At 41.9% G+C, this 21824-nt stretch overlaps 1 protein-coding gene across 2 annotated transcripts; it reads right to left on the bottom strand.

Annotated features, from left to right (window-relative positions):
• Window positions 1-4663: 4663 nt before the first annotated feature.
• Window positions 4664-21455, bottom strand: nek3 (NIMA related kinase 3). 2 transcript variants are annotated; one of them, XM_080459107.1, is made up of 13 exons: window positions 21240-21455; window positions 20539-20632; window positions 20311-20408; window positions 20144-20227; window positions 19842-19909; window positions 19686-19772; window positions 12456-12510; window positions 12150-12350; window positions 11822-11936; window positions 11581-11739; window positions 11157-11288; window positions 10912-11029; window positions 4664-5209 (listed from the first exon to the last, which is right to left on the bottom strand). In XM_080459107.1, exons 1-13 carry the CDS (start codon window positions 21354-21356, stop codon window positions 5143-5145), a joined length of 1395 nt encoding a protein of 464 aa, XP_080315233.1. In that variant the 5' UTR covers window positions 21357-21455; the 3' UTR covers window positions 4664-5142. The 2 variants fall into 2 exon arrangements, with proteins under 2 accessions (XP_080315233.1, XP_080315234.1); XM_080459108.1 differs by lacking the exon at window positions 19686-19772 and having other exon boundaries at window positions 5064-5209.
• Between the last annotated feature and the right edge of the window lie 369 nt (window positions 21456-21824).

Raw genomic sequence — 21824 nt, 5'->3', positions numbered from 1 at the left:
ATCAACCATTAACTTCTACTGTTGTCAAGCTGTACATGTCCAAGGTCTTTGTCTTGCTTGTCTTAGCCCCTTAAAATCTTGATCTTAAAAATCTTAAAAATGCTCAGGTCTTGGTCTTCTTTTGGAATGCTCTTGTCTTCGTCTTAGTCTCGGTCTTGGATTACGTGGTCTTGACTACAACACTATCAACTTCCTGCTGGTATTTTTTATATTTGATCTTCTGCAGCAGCTCAGTGAAATAAAACAGAAACTGCAAATCTGCACAGAAGCTCAAGACTATTGATCTCATTAATACAGCAGCCTGGACTTTACTTCAGCTTTTAAGCTTGAAAAATAACATACTGTATGACTTAAAGATTTTGCCCCAATCTTCTATGTAAACTAGAAAGAAAGCTTGGACTTGAAAAAACAAAAGAACAAGAGGTAGCTTTCAATGTCCTGCGTTTGAGAGAAAAGCTTTCAAAGACCCAGTGGAAAGTCTTGTTTACTATCAATCTATTATTGGCTCAGAGGAAGGATGACAAAGAGACAAACCAGCAGAGGCTGTGACACCACCTACAGTGAAAGAGACCCAGCCTGCTCAGAGGAAACAGACATGTGACCTAAAGAACTAGCATTTAAAGCTGATAACACTGCCTCGATCCTTCAGCCCAATGCTCAGGAGTGCCAGGAGTGCCCCTCTTACAACCCGGGGTCCAAATTTAACTGTTTCTGACCTTTTTGCTGATGAATTGTGCCGCTCTGGGACAAGAGCCCGCTCGATCACGCCAGTTTCTATTGTCTGATACAAAGCAGCGGAGCCCTGGCAGCAGACAATGGAGGGTCACTGTAAAGGGCTTGAAATAATCAGAACAATGACAGCTTCCATATTTATAGCCGCAAGGAGAGTCCCAACTGTAGTCGCTAAGTGCTTTGTTATAAACAGGAAGAGCTGCTCCCTGTGAAGAATAAACAGCACTTCTCTTTACAGGTTGAGTCACGGTGGCAAGCTTTATGGTCTACTGGATGACAGTGAGGCTTATACATTTCAACAGCCAACTCACATGAGTTATAGATGAATATCTGATGGGGAAAAAAAAGAGAGTAGGAGAGATGCTTCCTCGTTGCTTCAGCAGATTGCTCTGAAAATTCAGCAGAAAATGCCTTTCTAAGCATCAGTAGCCAGACAGAGAGCACTGGGTCATCTCGCATCTGCAAAGCGCTTCCTGAGTGAAACTAGGTGGTGGAGGGGTCGAAAAGCAGGCCACACAAACAGAGAGACAAAGCGGGGAATAGTGATTGTGGCAGATAACAAGCCAGCAGGGGGTGATGACAGCATCATTTGATAAGAGGAGATGATCGCCTGCTATCAGGTCTCCGGGAAGGGCAGCAACCCCCAAAAAAAAATCAATGGAGAACTTCAGATAAGACGTTCAATGCCTCGCTGTGACTGCCAGTGCATACAGGATGTGACACATTTTGCAATGAGCACAACAGCGAGCGAGGGAGAGGAAACGCTCCGTAACTATGTGTGCCTCTGATTTTACGTGTGTGTGTGTGTGTGTGTGTGTGTGTGTGTGTGTGTGTGTGTGTGTGTGTGTGTGTGTGTGTGTGTGTGTGTGTGTGTGTGTGTGTGTGTGTGTCCCCTTGCACATGAGGAACAACACCAGTAAGTCGTGTTCGGAATCTGCCAACAAACACACGGTCACGAGGTGACTATACTATATTGTTTTGAATATGACTATGAGATGATTCACAAAAAAATATAAATATTTTCCTCACCATTGTTTATTGTTTCAGGATCCCCATTAGTTGTCACAGCATAGTGACAACTAATCTTCCTCGAGTTAGAAAGTCATACAAACATTACAAATACTTATAGCTCACCCATAAAATCCATAAACATATCCAATACACATAAAATCACAAACATAACCAGAGCCTAAACAACAAAACACAAAACTACCCTGTAGCTAGGAACAAAATGAAAATAGATGAAACATAATTTCCTTATTCAAAAAGGGTTAGCTCCTTTTCTTTAGAGAACTGCTGTGTTACTTTCTAGATTTGTTTGTGGAGGTAGGCCATTAGTGCGAAAAGTGAAACAGAAATGCAAAAAATAGGTATTTTCTTTTGAAATGCTATCATGTAAATGGGGCCTTAAAAGGCTAATTGAATGGGAAACAAATTTCAATAAACCACTTAAATGTGGGCTATTTATCTTATGTATTTCACTTAAGTTTAGACTTTTCAAGCAGTCTAGTCAGCATGTCAGCAGTTAAACAATAGTAACAGCATTATTAATTGTATTCAAATATGTGCAAGTTATTTCTGTGCATAAGTTCCAATTCATGTCTATGTTGTAATATTCTGTTTCATGCTCCGGTTTTGCCTGTTGCAGATCATCCTCTCAGTCATCTAAATCGCCTGAGCTTTAGCTTTTTAAAGCTTCTTAACAACAACCACGACCTTCAGCTGGCTTCGATCATTGCAGATCGCATCCAGCATGTTCTCCTTGTTTCTGCGGCCACAGGTTCTGTGTGGAAGTTTCACACAGACCTACTTCATTCCAACACACACTTCTTAGTCGACCCATTTATCGCCACTGAGCTACAGCAGACTTCACATCCTTCCTGCAGGAGGAAGCCTCACTTCATCTGCTTATATGGCTTTCTATGTTTTATAGAGTGCAGCTTCAGTCAGGGTTTATTTTTTTTCTGAACAGGTCAAGCCATTTAATGCCCACAGTCCAATTGGGGGGAAGAAAGAAAATGTGAGACATCGCAACAATTATTTTTAGGCCCATTTCTGAGGTTTTAGCACCTCAATGTAGGATTTGTGTGCAGAATACATACACAAAGATTTATTCAGTCATGGGTGCTTAGTGAATAGCGCTCCATTTAAAAAATCATCTTGGACTACAGTTTCTGAATTAGTCGCAGGAATGAGGCTGCGCCAATGATTACTTTCTTTATCTTACTGGTGGGAATTACATTTTTTGTAATCACCACTCTAATTTGTTCTATTTTATCATAATTTAGCCACCGGCTGGGTCATTAAAGTGTTTGCTAGTGGATATCTTCCTAAACGGGGATAGTTATTTGAAGACAGTTTGTGTGAGGATCTGTGGATACAAACTGTCCTCCTTTGATTCAAATACTGTGAACCACAGTTAGGAATTGTTGTTTAGAAGAGCTATAAGATCAAGTCTGATCTTGGTTCTTGTCTCTTGTGCAGATTTCTTCTGCCTCTCTAAAATGCTGTTTTCATGCCCAGTCATGTGATATACAGCCAACTGACCTGATTGTTGGGGATACGCCCAAACCTCCAACAGCCTTATGGTTTGCAGCTCGCAAAGAGAAGTGTGCAGTGTCTTGCTGGTGTTGTACTATCTTTCATTTCTTCTTGATGTTTTAGCAGAACCTAAATTACAATTTGTCTTACTTCTGTCATTCTCAATACCAAAGAATCTCCAAACCGTTGACATGAGCTGTGCTCTATTGCGTATCTGTGGGTGAGTTTGCTGATATAAAACGTCACGTAATCCTTGCTAGGGTGTATGAGGGATCTTTCAAGGGTATAAGTACTCTGTGCAGTATCGGATCCCATATTGGTATCAGTGCGTACCTATATTCACCACACCTTTGCCGAACAAGTCAAAGTACATATTTGACAGGCCTGCTATAGGTTTTATCAGATCAAATCAAATCTATAAATAGACCATCAAGCACTTTAAGGGTGGAAAAACTTTTCTATTACCTCTAAAAAACTTTCACTGTATGAGATGCTGTCCTGTGGCCTCACCAATAAATCAATGATGAATCAATACATTTTGAGTGTCTTTCTTATGAATAAGCATCCGATTAAGGTAACCAAGCCTCTGTCCTCATTACACGCAGCAATAGAGTCTGTGCCCTCATGAGAGACCCTCATATCTGCAGGACACAGAACACAGTGACACTTAAACTCAGCTCTACTGCACCACTTTATCTGTATCTTCGCTGAACATGAACATATTTGGAGGTAAGAGAGGAAATATAAATAATTTTGTGAGAAGGCCTGGGAGTGGGGGGGGGGGGGGGGGGGGGGGGGGGGGGGGTCCTTGTGGCGTGGAGATAAGGGCTGAGCCTGAGCTTCCTCTATAAAACACAGTGTGGGCAGATATCTGGCTGAAGAGCCTGGAAGCAAGGAGTCCTTCTGTCAGCCAGCGGGAGGTTTTCGGCCTCTGGCGAAACTTTGGCAGCAATATAATCCATCCCTGATACTCCAGACTCAAAGGTCTGGAGTATCTGTATCCTGTTGAGCACAAACGGTTGAGGGTGAGGCTCGGCTTTTGTTTCATTTGCTGCCAAACTTTAGATTGCACTATTGTTTCCATTTATTCCCGATTGTCAGGCAGAATAACAGGTCCCACTTGTTCCTTTATTTTAATCAGCTCCAAAGTAGCAACTTTAAGTGCCAACAAATGACAAAGATGTGGTTTGCATATAGCAGGCACTCACTGCCACTTCTTAAATAACTTCAATATCTTAAATCATATCTGTAAAGCCCCAAAGGATCCACGAATGAGTTCAACTCCACCTGCTGGTGAAACAAAAGACATCTGCTGCAGGAAACACCCAGCACTTTCATCTGCAGCAAATCCAAAATAACACAACAGCAGAAGGAGCCAGATGTGTGTTTTGTCTGATGTCTCGTCAGAAGAATACCAATGACTGAACATGTTTATTCTACTTTTGATATTAGAGAGGAAATGGACTTTAAAAGATCCAGCCGCCCTCAAAATTGTGTGACCCTGGGGAGACCCGGCTTGTCCAAGGCTAATATTTCCTGCTTCCCCTCCCTGACAAGCCAAACAGGAGCTGCCAGACGGCCTCAATCTACTGGGAATGTTATCATTAGTAACTTGAACAGCAACACAAGCAGATGTTCTGATTAAATCTGAAACAGACACATCTTCATATGAAGGAAAAAAAGAGACTTTAGAACAAGAAATCCTATGAGACTCAATTCAATTGTGTCAATGCAGCAACAAAATTCTGTTTAAGAAACATCTTTGAGACATTACGAGACGTGGTGTGGCACATGGAAGAAGCTGGCTTTGTGGAAATAAAAACATTAGTAAGAGCCTTGTGGTTGCGACTGCTCACATCGAACGAGGATTTAATGTTCTGAAAACATTTTCTCAGCTTCATGCATCCAGTCACTTGGAGAGTCTTCCTCAAAGTCCCTGTGAGGAGAAAAGATAAAACACAACAGCTTTATGTAAAAAGTCACAAACCTGCTGGTTTAAAACAAAGAAAGAGGACGGAGAAGAAATATAGTCCAACGTTTTTGTATATATACAGTCGAAGAAAAACGTTTTTGCATCTCTCTCAGGATGCGTAATAATTTCTTCTTCACAGAAAATGGTTACAGCAGCATGTCATTCATTTTCTAATAAAAAGCTGAGTACTGCAGTGTTTTCCAGACAAAGACTTTTGCTGGAGCAATTTTATGATGGATGAAATTAAATGAGATGTTAAAAAGAGGGTGTGCAGAAAATTGGGCACCCTTATTATTTTGTTGATTTGAATACCTGAAAGTATGACCTCGTTCACCGTGGTAAACACTTGCTATTTCCAGTGAAGCTTGGTGGAGGTATCATCATGTGGTGGGGCTGCGTGGCCAGTACCCATAGTGAGAATCTGGTTAAAGTTGAAGGTTACATGGATTCCACTTAATATCAGTGAATTCTTGAGAGTAATGTTCAAGAATGTGAAGTTGAAGTTATTCCAGGGCTGGATGTTTCAACATTCTACTCAAACATTCATGCAGAGGAACAAGTACAATGTTTTGGAATGAACAGCCCAGTCCCAGATTAGAATATCATTGAAAATCTGTTGCATGAGTTGAAGCAGGCTGTTCATGTTTAGAAACTAACAAACTGAACTGAACCGGAGATGTTTTGTAAAGAAAAATAATTCAAAATACCATCATCCAGAATCCAGACACTGATTAGAGGTTATAGGAAGCATCTAGTGGCTGTTATTGGTGCAACAGGAGGCTTTAATAAATATTGATGTGATTTTTCTGTCTGGGTGCCCAAATTCATCCACTTGTCTAATTTAGTTTTGATGCATACTGCACATTTTCTGTTGACCCAATAAGCCTAATTTCACAGCTGAAATACGACTATTCATCAGTTATTTGATAGATTAAAATGAAAACGCTGATACAAACACCGAACAATATATATATATATGTATATAAATAAAAATTTGGGAAAAAAAATTGAGAGAACAACAAAACCACACCTACACACATCTACGTTCACTATAGCACACTTCCTTTTTCTGTCACATAGTCTGACCACCCACAACTGCATTATAACATTACACAGATCCACAACAACAGTAATAATCATCTTATTGATACAGCAGTCCTCAAAATAAAGACAATCAAATGTGGCATGAATGAATAAAATATAAAACTAAGATATAAAACTTAAGTCTGGCCAAGCCAGTGACGGTCAAGAAAGACTGGGTGTAGTAAGTAAGTCAATAATTTTTTTTTGTATAGCGCTTTTTGCAGACATAGAGTCACAAAGTGCTTCACAGTGAAAACAAAATGACAACAGATAAAAAACACCTTAGAAAACACATCAAATGCCAACAGTCAGTGGCAGCGTGAGTCGATTGGACTAAAATGCTTGAGCAAACAAATGTGTTTTTAGGCGCATTTTAAAGATGTCCACTGAGTTCAGAGAGCACAGGTCGAGTGGGAGTTCATTCCAAAGTCGGGGTGCGGCAGCATTGAATGATCGGTCTCCCTGAGTTTTAAAACAGGTACGTGGAACTTTTAACAAGTTCCGCCCAGACGATCTCAAGCTCCAAGTCGAGCTGTAGGGCTTTACGAGATCAGCAATGCAAGGAGGAGCTTCACCATGTAGGGCTCGAAAAGTGGCAACCAAGGACAGCTTGGTGACAACTGGAGAGACAGTTGACTGCTCAGAAAGACGGCACCTGGGACAGGAAGGGCGAGCACCCCAACCTGTATGTTCTGTGAGGGAGAGACCAATAATTGCTACGAAAAAGCCTTCTGAGACATCCCCCCAGGGGAATCCGAGAGGGAGGGAGAACGAGAGCCCCAACGGAAACTTGACTAGGAGTACAAGATGCATCTGCGGGAAAGTGTGTAAAAATCCGCATGGTCTCAAGAGACATCTGGCCAGGATGAAGTGCAGGGAACAGGAGAACTCACTGCAACACACAGGATCTGATCCTGGTGAGACGCAGGAAGACCCCGGCCAGGATTTACGCCACAGCGCCCAGTCCTTCCAAGCAGTACAGCCTCCATGTCCCAGCAGGATCACGTAGCCTTCAGCTAACAGCAAGGCAATGTGGGCACAGTTTGACACCAATGTGAGCTGGAACTTGGAAACCACAACAAAGGGGGAGGCAGACCGGCGGCTTGAGGCTTTGACAGCAATCATTATATATATATATATATATATATATATATATATATATATTAGTGCTGTCAATTGATAAAAAAAATTTTTAACTAATTAATTGCACAATTTTCTGTAATTAATTGCGATTAATCGCATTGTTTACTGAAGACTGAATCTTGTAATGGATATTTATTGAGGGAAAACCATGGAATTAATGTCGACTCAACACACAGAGACTATATTTAAATTCAAAGACAATTTTTTTATAACGTCCTTTTAGCTTTGCATGAAGCTGTTTCTCTCCAAGATAAGCAAAATAATATAAACATTAATTCATTAATTAATAAACATCTAACATAAATCTGGCTTTTGCTAGAGTGCAGGTCCACCACTTTGACAATTTGAATATTTCTAGAAACATACTTGTGAACTTATTACATGAACAAAGTGGCAATAATATACTATAACACACACACACACACACACACACACACACACACACACACACACACACACACACACACACACACACACACACACACACACACACACACACACACACACACACACACACACACACACACACACACACACACACACACACACACACACACACACACACACACACACACGGCCCTGGAGGTCATTCTCAGTCACTCATTGATTGGCCAAACGTTTCAAATCAATTAACTAAATTAATGCATTATTTTTGACAGCACAAATATATATGATAATGAGAGGTTTGGCCACATCGAGAGCAGAAATACCAAACCCAGCTACAAGATGAAACGGAGAGCTACAGAGATTCACAAACTGCGCCAAGAACTTCGAAGCCTCAAAAGACAGCACAAGGTGGCTTGCGAAGAAGAAAAACAACCTCTAGCCGAGCTTTGCAACATTCTAAGTCGGAAGCTCATGACACTGTGTTGGGCAGAATGGCACCATAGGCGAGGGAGGGAAAGAAGAAGGAAGCGATCTGGTTTCATTGCCAATCCTTTCAACTTCATGAAGAGGAGGGAGACAAGCGTAGCGGAAACCTTGTGTGCTCAAGCGAAGACACAAATGCCTTCCTACATGTTACTATGAGCGACACACAGAGGCCAGTGTCCGTATTCACAAAGCATCCTAAGGCTAAAAGTAGCTCTTAATGACGTCACTCTTAAGAAAAATCTTACAATTCCTCGAAATTTAAGACTTTTCTTAGAATTTTTCCTCACTAAGATAAAAGTAATTCACAAAGCATCCTCAGCCATAAGAGAGCTCCTAAGGTGGAAAGGTGGAAAGGTGGAAAGGTGGAAAGGTCTTTCCACCACCAAGGTGCTGATCCACCAAGGTGGTGGAAAGACAAAGAGAAAGGAAAGATGTTCTCCGTTTGTTTAATCAGTGGCGCCGACCAATGTGCGTACAAATTTTTTGAAGGTGTGAAAAAATTAAATATTCTAAAGGGGTGTTTGGTTTTGTCTCTGTCTGGTACCCCGTTTCTATGTAATAATGTAAATGTAATAATCGGCATGTGAACGAGGTAAGCGCAATCATTTTTAGGGTGTATACAAATTATTTTATGTCTATTTTCTGAAACTCAGACAAATTAATTTAGTTTCAGGATTACACATTTTTAATACAGCCCAAGCTATTTGATAGGTTCATTTTACTCTCCATTCATTACTAGGAGCACAGCGTCTTTTTTCTGTCTTCCTTTCTCTAACAACCAATCACAGCTTTCAGCAGACTGCATCATACATAGCAATGGGGTCAACCACACCTCCTCACTAAGATAAAAGTTGCTGTCAACCCCTTGCTCAGAGTTACTCTTAGACACTCCCTGAATCACTTTTAAGCTAAGATTCCTTGCTAAGAATTCTTAGGCTAAGTTAGGAGCTGCCTGAGAGGACTCAGACACTTCGTGAATATGGGAACAGGAGCTTTGGCCCCAAAGGGCCCTCAAAAGTCCAGCAACCTCCGACAGTGGACTTTGTGATGAGAGGACAGAGGTTCAGGATGTGGTGAAGGGAGCCAGAACAGCATCAGCCCCAGGCCCGAGTGGTGTCCCATACAAGGTATACAAGCGGTGCCCGCAACTCCTCCATCACCTCTGGAAGATCTTGAGGGTGATCTGACGCAGACCAATGGAAGTGCAAAGGGTGTGTGGATCCCAAAGGAAAAGGACTCTTAGAACATCAGTCAGTTTAGGACCATCTCACTGATCAGCGTGAAAGGCAAGATTTTCTTCAGCATCTTGTCCCGACGGCCAACAGAGTCCTCCTAAAGAACGGCTACATTGATGACGCGGTTTAGAAGGGTGGGATCCCTGGTGGCCCGGAACACACTGGAGTGTTTACACAACTCATCGGGGAAGCCCGTGAAGCGAAAGAAGAGCTCATTGTATTCTGGCTGGACCTCGCCAATGCATACGGCTCCAAACCCCACAAGCTTGTAGAGCTCGCCCTGCAACGTCAGCATGTTCCCTGCAAAGTGGAATGTGATCAAGAGGAAGATGGAGGGTCACAAGCCATCAAACAATGCTGAGCTACTTGAATTCTTGCGCCAGCAGTGGAATAAAGTCACCCAAGAACAATGTGAAAGACTGGTGGAGAGCATGCCAAGACGCATGACAGCTGTGATTAAAAATCAGGGTTATTTCACCAAATATTGATTTCTGAACTCTTCCTAAGTTAAAACATTAGTATTGTGCTGTTTTAAAATGAATATGATCTTGTTTTCTTCTCATTATTTGAGGTCTGAAAACATTGCATCTTTTTTGTTATTTTGACCATTTGTCATTTTCTGCAAAGAAATGCTCTCAGTGACAATAGTTTTTTTTGGAATTTGGGAGAAATGTTGTCAAGTAGTTTATCGAATGAAACAAAAATGTTCATTTTACTCAAACACATACCTATAACTAGTAAAATCCGAGAAACTGATAATTTTGCAGTGGTCTCTTCATTTTTTCCAGAGCTGTATTATACAACTGGGTCATGGTGAGTGCAATTAAAAGCTGGACATGCTGGAGAAGGAAAAAGCAGAAGCTTATTAAATCCTTCTATACTATTTTCTTTTCCAAACAATCACATACTCATAAACTTCAATAACCACGACACAAAGCCAAGAAAACAGTCAGTATGTAAATAAACAGAATGTAAACACCTAGTGCATAGTCCACCTTGTTCTTCCCTGTACCTGCAGAACAGTTTGTTTGTATCGATGTTTGAATTGCTTCACGGTTGGACTATGCCTGAGCTCCCTGACAGTCTGTTCCACTGTTTCGCTCCACATATGAAAATGTTAAATGTTTTAAAAGTTCTAAGTGCACAATGTAGTTCCTTCCTTAATTTATACCCCCCCCCCGGTAGTGAGATATTTGATGCTTTGTACATGATTCTTCTAATAGAGTTTATTTGGTGGTAAATCCTGAAATCAGCTCTTTTGGTCATAAGGGTTGCAGAGCCCTAAGCTAAATGAAATATAATGAGATTTTCACATCAAACAGAGTTATTTACGTGTCCTCGTCATCAGAGCGTGGCTGCAGTCGGTACTCGTCCACGGTTACTTCTTGCTCGGGACCATCAGTGTCGTCATCCTGCAGTAGGGAGAGCGGGCCCACAAGAGGATCTTCATCTAAAAATGGAAATCACATCACTACGCAGCCACGTGAAGACTTACTAGATAGAAGAAGAGTTTCAGTTAGGATGTTTAGTAGTTCACGTGATATGTTATGGTGGCATGTGTTTGGATATCTGCAGACCTCCTCTCTTTATTAGGAAGGTGCTGAACGCTTTGTCGAGTCGGGCCTTTTCCAACAGACACAGAAGCCTCTCGGGGGGTTCCCGCTCCCATTGCTTCCTCTGCCGTCTCGGCTCCGGCTCCTCGGACACACCTGCAAAAACAGCGAGGCAACGCTCCGATCAAACACTTGTCCCCCCCCCCAAAGTTCACTTTCGGTTCAGGACATTAAAATGTTCCCACCCTCCATCCAACTAAACACTGTGTGCCGCTGTTCTGTCATATTCCCGCCCCTGCGGCATTCTACAAAGGTCTGTCCTCGGCCCCACCCTCTTCACACTGGACATGCTTCCTCTTAGTCAGATTATCGCCCACGACAGAATATCTTTCCACTGCAAAATTGGAGACTCTAAATTGCCTGCATGCATGTTCCAAACAAGTCTTACTTTGTGTGTTGATATCAGAAGTGGTTGAGGCCATGCCGTCTGATGAAAGCAGGCTGCGATTGGCTAATTCCTGCAGGATGGAGTCCGAAGGCTTGGCAGGCCACCGCTTCCGAGGTCGAGGCTCGCTTACTTCACTGCAGCTCTGGGAAAATTCTCCACCTGCATGTGTGTTGAAGACTTATTTTCACATTTTGTTCCCAGAATTGCACGTTTAACAGCTGTTTTTTTTTTATGTGATAACCTTCAAATGTGGCTGTTTGGATTAAGCTCTTCTCTCCCAGGTGACAGAGCACCTTCTCCCCCTCTTCCTTGTTCCATCGTTTGGTCCGCCTCGCCAACCCCTCCGCCTCTTCAGCCTGTCAAAAGATTAAAAGTGGCGCTGTAAATCAAACGCATAACATGCGCTCGGCTTGTCAAAGGTCAGATTCCACATCGGGTTACCACAGCTGGGGAAGTTGTATAAGAGCTGAAGTTCTCACTTCAGTGTTATGTCACGACAGCGGGTCGTTCTGATGAATGGGCGGCCATAAAATCTCTCTGGGTCCAACAGAGTGAGTAAATGTTTTTACCTGAGAGGGCAGATGCGTCTGCAGCAGACGGGAAACCCGGTGAGAGGTCAGGATGGTGTGCAGGGATGGTCTGTCTCTGGGGTTGGTCTTAAACATCTGCTTGACCAAGTACTGCAGCTCGTAGGGCAGGCGGCTCGGGAGGGGAGGGTACGCACCCCGACACACCTTCAGAATCAGACTCTTCCAGCTCCGCGCCTGGAACTGAACCAGAGGAGAGGGAGAGAGAAACATGAGACAACAAACCAGATCGCAAGAAAAAAACAGCACTCCAGCATTACACAACAATGCTTCTCACAGGAGTCGTACCGGGTGCCGCAGTGTGCAGAGCTCGTAGAGGACGCAGCCCAGAGACCACACGTCACTGCAGGAGAGACATGGACAGACGAGGTTATTCAGTCACACCAGATGTTTGTCATGAAGTGGGTCAGTCACACAGACAGAAAACTGATTAACCCACACACAAGTTACATAAACTTGGTGAGCTGAGCTCCAAAAGCTCTTTGTTAGTGATGGATTTATTTATCTATTGATCACCTATGATCAGCATGGGTGTCAAAGGAACTGAAGAGTTGATGTATAATAGCGACGAGAATAGTCTGAGACAAGCAGTCTGGTTTGTGTAAGTCCTGTGGAGGTCAAGAGGGTTCAGTTCTGTAGGTATTGTATAAATGATGACCAGGTTTTTTTTTTTTTATAGGACTCAAGCATTGTCATTTGAGAATGCTGGACTTAATGATCCATCTATCCTCCATCACGTGACCCTGAACTGGAAAAGCAGGAGAGATAGACAGATAGAATGATAGGTAAGTAGATTTAACTGATGAGTTGTGGAAATCTTTCCAATTTAACAATAAAGTTTTTTTGACGGTGCTGCTAATACAAAAGGTTTTAGATAATGAAGCAGCTGTAATGTTGTATTGCCTTGTGTTGTAATTGTTAGGCTGAGTATCTCTGAGAGCCTGCTCATGACCATTGACCTTAAGGTTCAGGTGTGTTTCCAAAGCCAAAATGCGTGGGAATAATTATCAACAGATGTAGGGCAGTAAATACAGTTTTGGGTTTGGCTCAAGGCCATGTGGTGCAGCTTGTGGGTTACGAGGTGTGTTCTGTGTAGGACTTTATACTGGATGAGTTGTGTTTTGGAGCTGCAGGTCGTGGAGAAGGTGTTGGTGGAAATAGTTTTCCAGTTAAATTCTGATGCAAGGTTCTCTATATCTTCAGACTTAAGTTTGAAATGATCTAAATCAAAAACTACGTGATCCCTGTCCCCTTAGGATGACAAATTTCTCTCTTATTTTCTCTCTGAATTTAGAATATTTTATTCTATTAATTCATCATCTCCAGACAATCCCTCTGTTCTGTGGGAGACTCGCAAATCATATTCCCACGGATTAGTCATGTCATTTGCTGCATCTAAAAAACGTCGTGAAAATGAACAGTACAAGCTTTTGGAGTGCAAATTGGCAGATTTGGAGAAACAACATGTCTCATGTCCAGGCCCAGAGGTACTTAAAGAGACTCTTAATACTCAAACTGCACTTAATACCCTTCTCATTCAGGACTCTGAATGTTCTCTTAAATGTTCAAGACAGAAATTGTATGAGTGGGGAGATAAACCAGGTAAATACGTTGCTAATCTTGTGAAGAAAAGAGCCGACTCCCAAACTATTGTTTCTGTATTAGACTCCAATGGTGCTAGATCATTTGATACTAAATGTATTAATAACCAGTTTGTGCTATTTTATTCTAATTTACAGTATATAAATCGAATCAACCCGATAATGCCCACACCCTTATGCAGCACTTTTTTGCTGATCTGAATCTTCCTAAAACCACAGGAGAACAACGTTTGCAGCTTGATGCCCCTATCACCAGAGAAGAAGCATTGTATGCTCTGAAAAACATGCCAACAGGAAAGGCTGCTGGGCCTGATGGATTTGGGTGTGAGTTTTACAAAGAATTCAGCAATATTCTATTAGACCCAATATTATCTATGCTCAATCACTCCTTTGACCATGGGATTCTTCCCCAATCACTTAGAGAAGACTTGTGTTCATCCTATCACCCGATCGCATTGCTCAACTCTGACCTGAAGTTGCTCTCTAAGATATTAGCTCTGCGCTTGGAGAAGATCTTACCTTGTATTATTGGAGCAGATCAAACAGGCTTCATTAAGGGTAGGTATTCAGCAGATAATATGAGAAGACGCCTTAACATTATCCAACTAACCCAAAGCAGCAGTGACCCAGCCATTATACTCTCTCGTGATGCTGAGAAGACATTTGACCGCGTTGAGTGGCGGTACTTGTTCCATGCTTTTTAGGTTAGGGGCCAATTTTGTCAGGTGGGTCAGGATCTTTTACAACTCACCAATGCCGGCGATCCTGACTGAGATCTAACAACTTCCCCCTCCACCGTGGCAACAGACAGGGTGACCCACTCAGCCCTTTGGTGATAGGGAGCATACAATTACTATATATGCAGATGACATATTAATTCACTTGTCCAACCCAAAAGTTTCTATTCCCAGCTTGATCAAGGTGATTGCATTTTTGGAGTTTTTTCAGGATACAAAATTAACTTGGAAAAATCTGAAGCCATGTCCCTGGGCTCTTTAACATGTACTAGTGACATCCTTTCCATTTCGCTGGTCTCCTGTAGGTTTTGTCTACCTGGGAATTAGGATTACACCAATTTTCCTCCCCTGTAGAATACTATAAAGGCGGATCGAGTATGTTGGGCCCCTCTTCCCCTTTCTTGTTTAGGTAGGGTTGCCCTGATTAAAATGAACATCCTACCCAGACTATTATACACTTGGCAAATGATTCCTATTTGACTCTCAAATAAGGTTGCCAAGGTGCTTAAAGGCTGGCTGAGCTCCTTTATTTGGAGCAAAAGGAAGCCCCGTCTAAAGATGACAAAACTTCAAATGGCAGGTGCGGATGGTGGCCTAGATGTGCCAAATCTGAGACTCTTATCAGCTGGCTTCACACCTGCAAGTGATTTCAAACTGGCTTAGGAGTGATACCAACTCGACATGGCTCGACATCGAATCGTCCCTCTCTTAGTGTCCCCTGCTGAATTTGTTGTTCCTGAAGAATCCTGTCTCTATTAATGACTTTTGCACCAATCCTGTCACTTTAAGTACAATTAGAGCGTGGAGGCTTGTTTGTGCTCTTGAAGGCCGTGCTCAGTTAACATCCCCTCTCTCCAATATCATATAATCCGGACTTCCTGCCAGGTTGTTATGACCAGGGCTTTGGAGTCTGGAGAAGGTATGGGCTGATAAAACTAGGTGATTTGTTCAGAGGCGAAACACTGTCCTGTGTGGTCCTACAACTGGAACAACAATTCAACCTGTGCTGCAAGGGCTATTTATTCAGATTCCTACAGATTCAGGATTTTATAATTAAAAACACCACATTAAAACCTAATAACACAACTTTGCATGTTGAAAAAACTCTTTCTCTCTCCATAGATAGGAAGCCTGTCACAATTTTCTACAGAGCCCTCAACTTAATCTCACCTCTGACATCACAGCCCACAATGCAAGCATGGGCGAGGGATTTAAACATCACCATTGGGGATTTAGAGTGGCAGAAGGTATTGTCCAATGCTACAAATATATCTGTGAGCAATCAGACCAAGTCAATACAGCTCAGAATTGGTTGCATCGTTTTCATATAACACCTGCCATTAAGAACACAATGGACCCCAATGTTTCAACACTCTGGAAATGTAAATTTGAGACGGGTAATTACGTTCAAAGCATGTGGTCTTGTGTTAAATTGCAGCGATACTGGTCCAGCATTGTAAATGTATTGTCCTATATTTTTAATGTTCCAATACAGCTAGACCAGGGGTCGGCAAGCCGCGACTCTTTCGTCCCTCCGTTTCGTCCTTGAGCCTTGGTTCCACTGCAGTTCATCCCTGAGCAGGACAGTACGGTAAGGCAAAGTGCACCCAGAACCAACTGTGTTGCACGGTCCCACTACAGAGTGCGGTAAAATATAGGCGGTGTGGTGAACGACGCAGGGATGTAACGTCATTACGCAACAATAGTGGCGCGAAGAGCGCAGTAGTTGCGGTCACAGCTGCAGTTGCGCAACCGTCCGAAGCTGTCAGCTCCCCGCAGCCGCAGCTCAGCAGTCATGCAAAGCCGTGAGGTTCCTTTATTTGTGACACAGTGGAAAACTTCTCAATCCAAATTGCAGCGTCCATCTCCAGCTGGATCTCCTCTCCTCTTACTGAGAGGAGCGTCTGAACCTCGTCAGAAGACCACGCTTCAATAAACCCAGTCAACAAAACAAGCAGTGTGTGCAAAGCGTGTAAGCAATAACGGGAGTGTTTACGGCAGATGAGAAATTTTAATATTGCGGACTTGTTGAGCGTGACGATGCTCACTACTAGGGATGCACGAATACAGATACCAATATTAGGTATTGGTTCGATACCCGGCATGAGTACCCGTACTCATAAAACTGCCACTGATACCACAACACCAGATACCACTTTACGGCAGCGCACGGTTTACGGCACTTTGCTGCCAGGCACGGATGGCCAGTGAGGTGCACATATCGCGGCAAGCAATGAGGAGTGCATAACGCATTTCTGTCTGCCGTCTTTTTGGAAAATTGGTCGTCGAAATGACAGTTTGAGGCTACTGCTTGCAACAATGGACTGAAATGGAGCTGCAGGACTTAAACTGGCTTTAGAGCCTGTGTTTGGTCTGTTCCACCGAGCGTGCGCACACACACGCCCGCCCGCCCGCCCGCCCGCACACACAATGTGTTCTGTTCAGTGGGAAACCAAATGGCTATTTGAGTGTTCAAGGTCGCCGACCCCTGAGCTTGATCCTAAGTGCCTCTTACTTGATCTCACAGACAATGGTATCACCAACAGAGATCACAAGATGTTTTACAACATCCTGACCTTTGCTGCCAAGAAAAATATCTTATCCTTTTGGATTGATGCAACTGCTCCAACTATAAAGTTATGGCACATTATTGTCAGAAACTGCATTCCAAGTGGACTTTTTACTTGTATGTCTCACTCAAGGTTGGATGTATTCTATGGAGTCTGGGATCTTTATTTACGATATGTCGGACCCACAATATCATCAATGCTCTTACAGGGATTCCCAAAGTCAGCGTGATCTGTTTATGTATAAAACTCTCTAATTTGTTTGTACTAGGATGTATGTTTTTTGAGCTGATAGTAATTATATAAATAATTACTATCAAGAACTGACAAAGATTTGGATCTAAACAAATGTATATAATGCTGTATGTGAGCTATTGTGTTGTTGCTGTGTTTGTTTTTTGCCTGAAATTGTAATTAAAATAAAACTAAAAAAAACTACTTGATTACCTACATTTTGAGAAATTCAGATGTAAATTAGACAAGCGAGGATTTACATATGAATTCCCAATGGACGCTCCAGATGCTACTGAGCCTGAAGCTCTCAGTAAACCAACAAAGACAATAAACCCCTGACTAGTTTGTGATTGGAAATATCCATGAAAATCAAAACTTGTCAAATTTATTGTCAATAGTCTCTGTGTGGCCTGGAATGCAATGTAATGGATGGCCAAGCAACGGCCAATAGGAGAGCTTTCTGCTTTTCATTTTTACATGAGTGAAGAATTTTTTCCACATCTGCCTGCTCCTGCCTAACACTCTAGTTTGTATATAATAACACCACATACTGTGGCGGATGGTCAATAGAGGGCGCCGGGGCGCCGACCTCCCTGGTGGAAGCAAGAGGAATGTTTTTTTTGTTGTTTTTTAATATAAAATATATGAATAAACTGTAATACTGTAGAAATTGGTTGATTCCAACAAACAAACAATGGACCTTGAACTGTGTTCGCTTCATTTTCTACAGATAATCTTTAATAAAAGAGAGGATTTCTTGATTTCTCTCTCTAGTAGTGTGTGTGTGTGTGTGTGTGAGCAGCGTGGGGCGCTGAGGAAAGCCGCCCTGAGGAGGCGGGGCTTCGTAGTGATCTCACCAATTACTGATTAACACCAGAGTGACTGACATGAAATTAAACTAATCAGCATCATTTTATGTCCAAGACTTGGGGCACTTTTTAAATCACCCCAGGCTCAGGGATTGGCTTAAAGTTAGTTCTGGTTTGTTCTCGCTTGTTTCTACAAGATGTTGAGATGAAGACAACAAGCGATGAGTCTCTGATTATTAACTCTGTCACATCTCTTCTAATTTAATGATTTGAAAGAAGAAATTTGGCTGAAAAGCTGCAGGTCAGGTACAACTTTCTCCAGTATAGTTATTTTTTTAAGGTTTTTTAAGGTTTCTTTCAAAGCATTTTAGAATGCTTTGAAAGATGAATTGATGTGTTGTTTGAAAATATTTCTGATATACCTTTTGTTTTCCCTAAACTCAGACTATCGTTTCAGGTAAACCAGCTCCAAAACACATTAATTTTCTAAAAGGGACTTAATGAAACACCTATTTGTTTACAAGTATGTTAATAAAAGAGTCTTAATAAGTGCTCTCTATTCACTAGCCTTTTCAAAGAACTATAATGTTTCATCGCGGGGGGTGGGGGGGATAATAATGAAGAGCCCCACCAAAGAAATTTATCACCAGCTGCTGTTGGTTTTCACGTATACAATTCCACTGCTTGAGCACTACCCAATGCGCTTTACACTGTTAATCACATTCACCCGTCAATGGAAGCGGCTGCCATGCAAAACGTTCAACCCATCCATTGGGATTCAAGGTGTCAAGGACACTTTGACATGAGGGAATCAAATCTGCAACCTTCTGATTGAGAGGCGACCAATCTACCAACCGTGCCACAGCCACCCAAAACAAAAATGTGTAGTGGAAAAGCAACTTTTCTATATTTAGTTGTTTGGTGCAGGATTTAAAACATTTATATTTGCACAGGCTTTCAAATAAATAATGGAATTGACTTATTTTATCACTTTTAAATTGAAAAACCTCTTGCATTTTTATGCTGGTTTTAATCTGTTTTACTCAAATTTGCAACTGTGATTGAGATGAAAATTGCTCTGTGAAATGAAATTGTGGATTAATTTTCTCAGTGAAAGCGCTTCCTTCGCTCATGTAGAAATGTTGTATTTCTATGTTGGATGCATAGAGCGAGTCCATTGTTCGCAAAGGTAGCTGGAACATCATAACATGTGGGATTCTCCAACAAGAGGACGAAATATTTGTAGCTGATTTCTGATGCCAAGTACCAATGTGGGAAAAGTAAACTTGATCTAATGAAAAGGATGAGAGTGTGTGAGAGAATGGGAAATAATTTCATACTCTGAATCACTAAAGTTTAAGAATCTTAATTACTTGCTTTAATGTATTTCTTTTCATTCTTTGTGAAACACTGTGAATGGCCTTGTGCCTGAATAGTGAGCTAAAATTAAATACGCCTTGCCTATGAATCAAATGTCTCCACATGCTCACACTGATCACCCTGTTTTCAATTATTTTAACCGGTTCTCATTTAAACAATAGTATGAAGGCAGACAATTGCGATATCCTACCTCTTATTGTTGTATGGCCTGTTGTCCCAGATTTCTGGTGCCACGTAATATGGGGTCCCAACGTATGTACGAGCATGAGCCTTTGAGCTTTTAAAAAACACACAGATTTAAAAAGAGCAAAAGAAACACTAGGGATGAAATTAAATCCTTCATTACCTCTTCAAGATACATGCAGAGCCAAAGTCTCCAAGCTTGATTGTCCCATTATCTGTCAGGAAAATGTTCTGTGTGAGGCAACGAGAGAAGATTGGTCATTTAACGTCAAGCAAAAAATAAGAGCAGCAAACTACGGTACAAATGATGATATTGTGCATGAGCAGGAGATGATGTTGAGATTTTATCAGTATGCAACCAACCAGTAAAGTGAATTATTCACTTCTTACTCCCATCAAGGCAATGATACAAAATGGAAAAGGCCAACGATCTCCCCTCTGTTTACATGAAATCAGTAAAGGTACCTTGGACTTGAGATCTCTGTGCAGAACTTGTTTGTCATGGATGTGCTTTGCACCCGCACACATCTGAGCGAACCACTTCAGAATCTGGAAAAAAGGAAAGTGCTACGTGAAAAATGCAAAACAATGAGTGTTAATTGTGAAAATACCTGCAGGTCATCATTGCATACATTATCCACGCAGAACTGAGTGTTTTTCTGATGCTGTATCCTCCAGAGCAGATCTCCTCCGCTGCAGTATTCCATGACGATGCACAGGACGTCATCAGCTGAACAAACACAATCACATTTCCTATTCTGCAATCCAATCGATCACAACTGTACCCTTCAAAAATACATTGCAATAACTTTTAAAAGGAACCTTGTTTGAGTATGTGTGTGGACTTGGGGTGCAATTACCTTCAAATGCCTCCCTGAAGGCCACAATGTGAGGATGTTTCATTGTGGACAGCAGGACGGCTTCCCTCCTTGAATACTCCAATTTGGGCTTTTTCTATGAAAATGCCAATACAAGCATGGATGCATTCCCTATTATGCAAAAACAAACAGCCTCTGTGTCTGTAATCTGGGAGGTTATCAGCAAAGTGCAAATAACATTCTCATATCCTTTGGAATAAACTCTGCTGAGAACTGAAACAATGTCCGAGCATGAGACTGACCTTTGTAAACAAGAACAGGGATGAAGTGCGGAATTTGGATGGGTGCCTCTAACACTGTAAATAAGACTACATGGGAGTACAGTACAGAGACTGTAGATTGGGCAATGGGGATATAATTTCATTCTGTCTGAATGAAATGTGTACACGCACGCACGCACACACACACACACACACACACACACACACACACACACACACACACACACACACACACACACACACACACACACACACACACACACACACACACACACACACACACACACACACACACACACACATATATATAATATCTCAGCCCACAGAGGTGACCACAACAATCTGGAAACAAATCTAGCGTTGTTTTAGATCTCAATGCATATTAACCCTAACCCTAACCCTAACCCTAAATCTTATTTTGAAAAATAAAAACCAACGTGAGAATGTTTTGTTTGCACTCACCTTTGGCAGCTGGATTTCTTTCAACACATAATGTTCCTGGCTGCTTTTACATCGGACCAACACGGCGCGGCCGAAGGAGCCTTCCCCGATGACTTTCAAGGGGGAATAGTTCTCCATTTAGTCTGTCCGGGAAGCGCAAAGCTGAAAAATAACGATGGAGACTGAAGAGACGAGTCTGCAGATTACTGAAGGCGAGCTACTTCCGTGTTATTGTATGACGTAGACGACACGTATGATGTTACACCACGTGGCCGCGAGATGGAAGCAGACGACAAGCTCTACTTTCAGTAAACCTTACTAAACTGAATTTAACACGTACTAGGAAACCGCATGGTGAATTTGATCTGATCATTGGATTAAATTGACTAATTTATGAATAAAGTTTGTTACAGCATCTCTAAATAATACAGTAACAAATGCGTGATGATTTTATACATTCAAACTGCATGACTAAGAATGTGTGTGATTATCTTTTCATCATATATTCATATGAGTAGTCATCAAATGACTGTGTTACCGTACAATAATGGCTACAATAATTCTCTCTCTCTCTCTCTCATGCACGCGCACGCACACACACACACA

This window comes from Lipophrys pholis (assembly GCF_963383615.2).
Source record: "Lipophrys pholis genome assembly, chromosome: 3".
In the NCBI taxonomy this organism is placed as follows: Eukaryota; Metazoa; Chordata; class Actinopteri; order Blenniiformes; family Blenniidae; genus Lipophrys; species Lipophrys pholis.
The sequence above is the reverse complement of the archived record's forward strand: the minus strand, read 5'-3'. Positions and strand labels throughout refer to the sequence as shown.